Raw genomic sequence first — 5,129 nt, 5'->3', positions numbered from 1 at the left:
CCCCCACTCCGGTGACTGTCAGCGCTCTACAATTAAGAGTCTGTTTCTTGATTGGTCTGACCGTCTCTCTTTTTAACTTTTGCCCATTTGTTTTGTTTCTTAAATTCCACATTTGGGTAAAACCACGTTGTGTTTGTCTTTCTCTGATGTATTTCACTTAGCCGTAATACCCTCTCAATCCATCCACGTTTTTGCAAATGGCAAGATTTCATTCTCCTTTAAGTTCTTTTTTTAATGTTTATTCTTTTTTGAGATAGAGCACGAGCAGGGGAGGGGGTGAGAGGGAGGGAGAGGGAGGAGGCAGGAGACACAGAATCCAAAGTAGGCTCCAGGCTCTGACCGGTCAGCGCGGAGACGAATGCGGGGCTCGAACTCGCAAACCGTGAGATGGTGACCTGAGCCACACAGGCACCTCTCATTTTTTTTTTATGGCTGAGTAATATTCCATTAGAGACCCATGCACACGCACGCACACACAACGTATCTTCTTTTTCTACTCATCAGTCATTGGCCACTTGGCCACGTTGGCTACTTGCTTCCATAAAAATTTGGCTATTGGGAATAATGCTGCTGTAAACGTTGTGGGGCCTGTATCCCTTTTTGATTAGATGCTAAATGTTCTGAACGGAGAAGGCAGAACAGGAAATGGATCACCGCGCTCATTTCAAAGCTTGGTCGTTCCCAGCAAAGATTGCCTGGTCTTCGGGGTAACGACTCTTGTAACAGAGATAGCAAGGGCAGCGAAGAGTCCTGTGCACACAGTGTGGCCTTTCACTTGAGACCAACTCTTGTCTGAAGAGAAGTAGCATAGACTAAAAGCAAGATGTGAAGCAGCCTTGTGTGGAATGTCCCATCAGTATTCCCTTGTGTCCGTGACTCTCACCTCCTGAGCAACTCACATGTAAAGCGCGAGTATCTCGCATCTAAGAGGATCAAAGTGCCGCCTTCCTTCTGTTTTGTGACGTGTGGGTTTTGTATAGTTTTATGGGAGGCTTCTTTTTTTTTTTTTTATCACTCGTTTGCTTTTCATAAAAATTGGGATTGTTTGGAGGAAGAGTCATTAATATTCTTTACAGCTCGCTCTTGTTCCTCCTTTTATGTCCGTTGCTAGTGCAGACTTCTCTCTTATGTAAAATATTCCACCGATGCCCTTGGTAGATTTAGAGGTTGTTAAAGAAATCGTAATAACAGCTCAGGGAACAGCCAGGAACTGCCTGTCCTATACTGTCTGACCCTGGCTGGCCATTCTCCTTGTGGTTTTAAAGTCTCTGTGTACACACTAATGCACAACACAGTTTGGGTCAATTTAAATTTAGCAAATCTTCCCAAACGCAAGCATTTCACAATCAGGGCCAGAAGCGTTGGGTTGTGAGTGATGAACTCTTCACAGTGGTAGTGTTATTGAAACGGTTGTTTGGATTTATGAAGGGGATATTTTACTAATGGCACACCATATGAAACTTGTAAAAAATCCTTGCTTTGTCCTCGTGTTGTCCCCAAATTTACCTTCTTCTGTCCGTGACAATGTCTGGAAATTCTGTTCATGCATGGGAATGTATTCAACATTTATATATTTAGTTATTATTTTTCTGTTTTTAATGTTTATTTACTTTGGGGGGAGAGAAAGAGAGAGAGACAGAGGCGCAAGCGGAGGAGGGGCAGAGAGAGAGGGAGACACGGAATCCGAAGCAGGCTCCAGGCCCCGAACAAACAGCGCACAGCCCGACGCGGGGCTCGAACTCACAAGCCATGAGATCATGACCTGAGCCGAAGTCGGACGCTCAACCGACTGAGCCACCCAGGCACCCCTGGTTATTATTTTTCTTATAAATGGGCAGGACCTGTCCTAAATAAAATCACAGCACACGTGCATGCACGTATACACGCACGTGTGCACGTGCACATACACATTCTCTGAAACCAACTGATTGGGATAATTATTTGCCACGAATAAATACATTTCTGCTGCTGTTTATCCTGGAAGACATTGCCTAGGGTTGTCTCTTTGAGAAGCAGCTTGATTTCAGATCTGAGGCTATGATTTTAGCAGGTTCCCTCAGGACTTCTAGTTCGGTTTTGTTTTTTGTTGTTGTTGTTTTTTTTTTTTTTTTTTTAGTCCTTTTTCTTTCCTCTGGGGACAATGTATTGACCAATGTGGTTTTCATCTCCCACTTAATAGCGGAACAGGCTTCTCCTGGCTTCTCCAGTTCTGTGTTGTAGAGGACGGCTCCCTCCTCGCTGGATGCCCCACAGGGCTCCAGGGATGTCTGGTGCTTACTTAACACTAGGGCCCCGTGTTGGTTTCTGAATTTTGCCACGTGACCCGCGCTCATGTGAGATGTGAACATTCGGGCAGGGTTTTGGGCGGGCCCGGATAATTCTTAGTTGGAGGGCCTGTCCTGTGCATTGTCGGCCGAATATTTAGCAGGACCCCAGCCCCTCTCTGCCAGACACCAGTAACATCCCTCCCCCCCGGTGACAACCAGAAATGTCGCCAGACGTTGTCACATGTCCTCTGGGACGCGGAACCGTCCCTCCCTGAGAACCAATGACCTCTCGAGCATGGCTCCCTGCCTTTGAGTTTCCCTGCAGACCTGGTTTCCAGTGTGAAGTTTGTATATTCCTGTATTTTAGGCCAGATCATTCTAAACCTGTCCTCCATATTTACAAAGAGACTTTTAGCCTTTTGGTGTACGATGTAATAAGAGACAGACCCACAGAGGCACTTACTTTAGGAAGCATTTAAAAGTCAACTTGAGCCAGTTGGAGAATGTTCTTCCTCTATCTTCTCCTCCTTAGACAGCCCTTCTGGGTTTAATTTTGTTACTCTTTCTGTCAGGGTGACTCGGCAGTTTTTTGTTTTGTTTTGTTTTGTTTTTTAATTCTAACCTCATTCACATACCCTAATCCTTCCTTTTTTTAATTGTGGTCACACTGCAGCTTAATTCCTGTCCCCTCGTTCAACTCCGTTCGATTCTGCAAGCTTGGATGGAGGGGATGGAAGCCTAGTTCCTGTCTTTAGGTTTAGACATGTATTGTTTTTAGGTTGTTAATTCTTTTTTTTTTTTTTTTTTTGAATCATCTGAGAACCACTGGGTAGTCTCTTGCATAACATTGACTTCCCTTTCTACAGTTTTTCAGTTTGTTAAGCACTGTCATGTTTTTTTCAAAAACCTCGAAGTTGAGATGCTCACTGTCCGCTCTTAAAAGTACAGTGTAGGGGCGCCTGGGTGGCTCAGTCGGTTGAGCGTCCGACTTCGGCTCAGGTCACGATCTCGCGGTCCGTGAGTTCGAGCCCCGCCTCAGGCTCTGGGCTGATGGCTCAGAGCCTGGAGCCCACTTCCGATTCTGTGTCTCCCTCTCTCTCTGCCCCTCCCCCGTTCATGCTCTGTCTTTCTCTGTCTCAAAAATAAACATAAACATTAAAAAAAAAAAATTAAAAAAAAAAAAAGTACAGTGTATGTGTTTGTGGTAGCTGGGGTGTTGGGCATGCTGAGAAATATTCCCATCCCGTTTCCTTTGCAGCCACGAACTAATACTGTTATCCCAATAGAAAAATGAGCGTTCAGATTGACTCCGTGGCAGCCACTTAGGGCCTGGTCCTTTGGTGCCGAAGGGTTTACGGAAAGTATAACATGCGAGAAACTCCAAAGTTATTCTGAACCCCGGCAAATCCCCCTAACTCCAAACTTTCCATGTGAGGAAGTGGCGTTTCAGGGAGAGAGGGCAAGGTCATCCTTGATACCGAGAGAAACGATCGGAGGCCTATATGTAGGCCAGCAAATAATGACACCTAAAAGGATGATTTCAACTCGGTACAATCATACCTGCCCTTTGTCCTCAACAGCTTCCTCTTCGGCCAATCTGCCCTTATTTATTTTTTCTAGAAGGCCAAAACGTCATTTTAGCTGGGGTTTAGTTTTAGTTCTGTCAGATCTTTATGGAAGCTTTGCCTGGTTTTTAATTGTTTCCTTCTTTATTGCCAAACAAAAGGAGAGGGAGTATACCACCAGGATACAGGATGGTTTGTAGTAAAAATGAAAGATCGAAACAGAAAGAGAATGTGAATCCCTGTATCTCGTCTTCGGTGCTGTCAGTTGGCAGCGGTGAGCAGTTTTAAAAGAGCCAAAATGATGGATCTCCCATCCTGGGAGCTAGAAAGAACCTTGAGGATTTCCAGCCTTTAAACACAAGAGAATCTATAGTATTTTGAAAAGGCAGAACATTCTCTAGCTTCCCTTGGTAATTCACACTAATGCTTTAACAACTTTCTGCTTCAGGAAATTCTGTATGAGTTACAGCCTAAATCGTTCGTGCTGCTTAAGCCTGTTTCTTGTTGTTCTGTCCTCAGTGGAGGGATCGAACAGCTGGTCGCAGGCCCCTATGCAAGAGCCATTCACATAATTGAAAACTGTTATTAACTCGCCCCTTCAGCCACTCTTTCTGGCACATTCTCTTTTTTTGTTCTTGGCTAAATAATCCCAATTCCCTTAAACTGTTCTCATAGGTCTTTCAAACCCTTTAATTATCCTTGTGCCTTTCTGCCAAGCCTTGTCTAAGTTCTGGGTCAGCTGTAGCCACCAGAACTCGACAGCATTTTCTAAGAAGGGTTTGAACAGTTCTGAGGGTAATGAGACCCACTTCCTCACGCTGTACTTGCTTTGCCTTTAGTTATACGTCGTGGTCATGGTGTTTCTTGCTTTCTTTTTTACTGTTTTACACCTGCATTTGTTGCTGACTCACGTTCAGAGTTTTACTTGCCGTCTTCTGCAATGAATAGGAGCTTTCTGTGCTTATCACACTCCCTGCATTAAGCGTGAAGTTTTCCTCCGTAGCACGTCTTTTAATCCACCAGTGAACACACGATCATTTAAAACCGAGTCGGAAAAAAATATCTTAGGGTCAGCTTAAGCAACAGTAAATCCACGTTTTCAGGAGGAATGAATTACTGCTGCTCGCCATTGTACTGGCTGTCTGTACTGGTTTGTCTCCAAGCTAGGAAGGGTTTATTTTGATAAAGTTCGTTTCTAGACCAGTGGAGCAAGAGATGGTTAGAGGACGTGTTGCAGCTGAAACTTGTAGCTCCTTTGACAGAGTCTCTCATTGTGCTTTTGTGTACAAGGTGGAAA

The 5,129-nt window shown here is 44.6% G+C and overlaps 1 protein-coding gene across 1 annotated transcript in view; it reads left to right on the top strand.

Moving 5' to 3' along the window:
* Window positions 1-5,129, top strand: part of DMD (dystrophin) — a 2,039,083-nt gene that overhangs the window by 1,955,100 nt on the left and 78,854 nt on the right. Inside the window, exons 72-74 of the mRNA XM_040468816.1 lie at window positions 609-707; window positions 4,281-4,413; window positions 4,508-4,627. Coding sequence (XP_040324750.1) covers window positions 609-707; window positions 4,281-4,413; window positions 4,508-4,627 — 352 coding nt within the window. The remainder of the gene's footprint in view (window positions 1-608; window positions 708-4,280; window positions 4,414-4,507; window positions 4,628-5,129) is intronic.

This window comes from Herpailurus yagouaroundi, unplaced genomic scaffold (genome assembly GCF_014898765.1).
Source record: "Herpailurus yagouaroundi ecotype Mexico unplaced genomic scaffold, PumYag 67793, whole genome shotgun sequence".
NCBI classification, from domain to species: domain Eukaryota; kingdom Metazoa; phylum Chordata; class Mammalia; order Carnivora; family Felidae; genus Herpailurus; species Herpailurus yagouaroundi.
The sequence above is the reverse complement of the archived record's forward strand: the minus strand, read 5'-3'. Positions and strand labels throughout refer to the sequence as shown.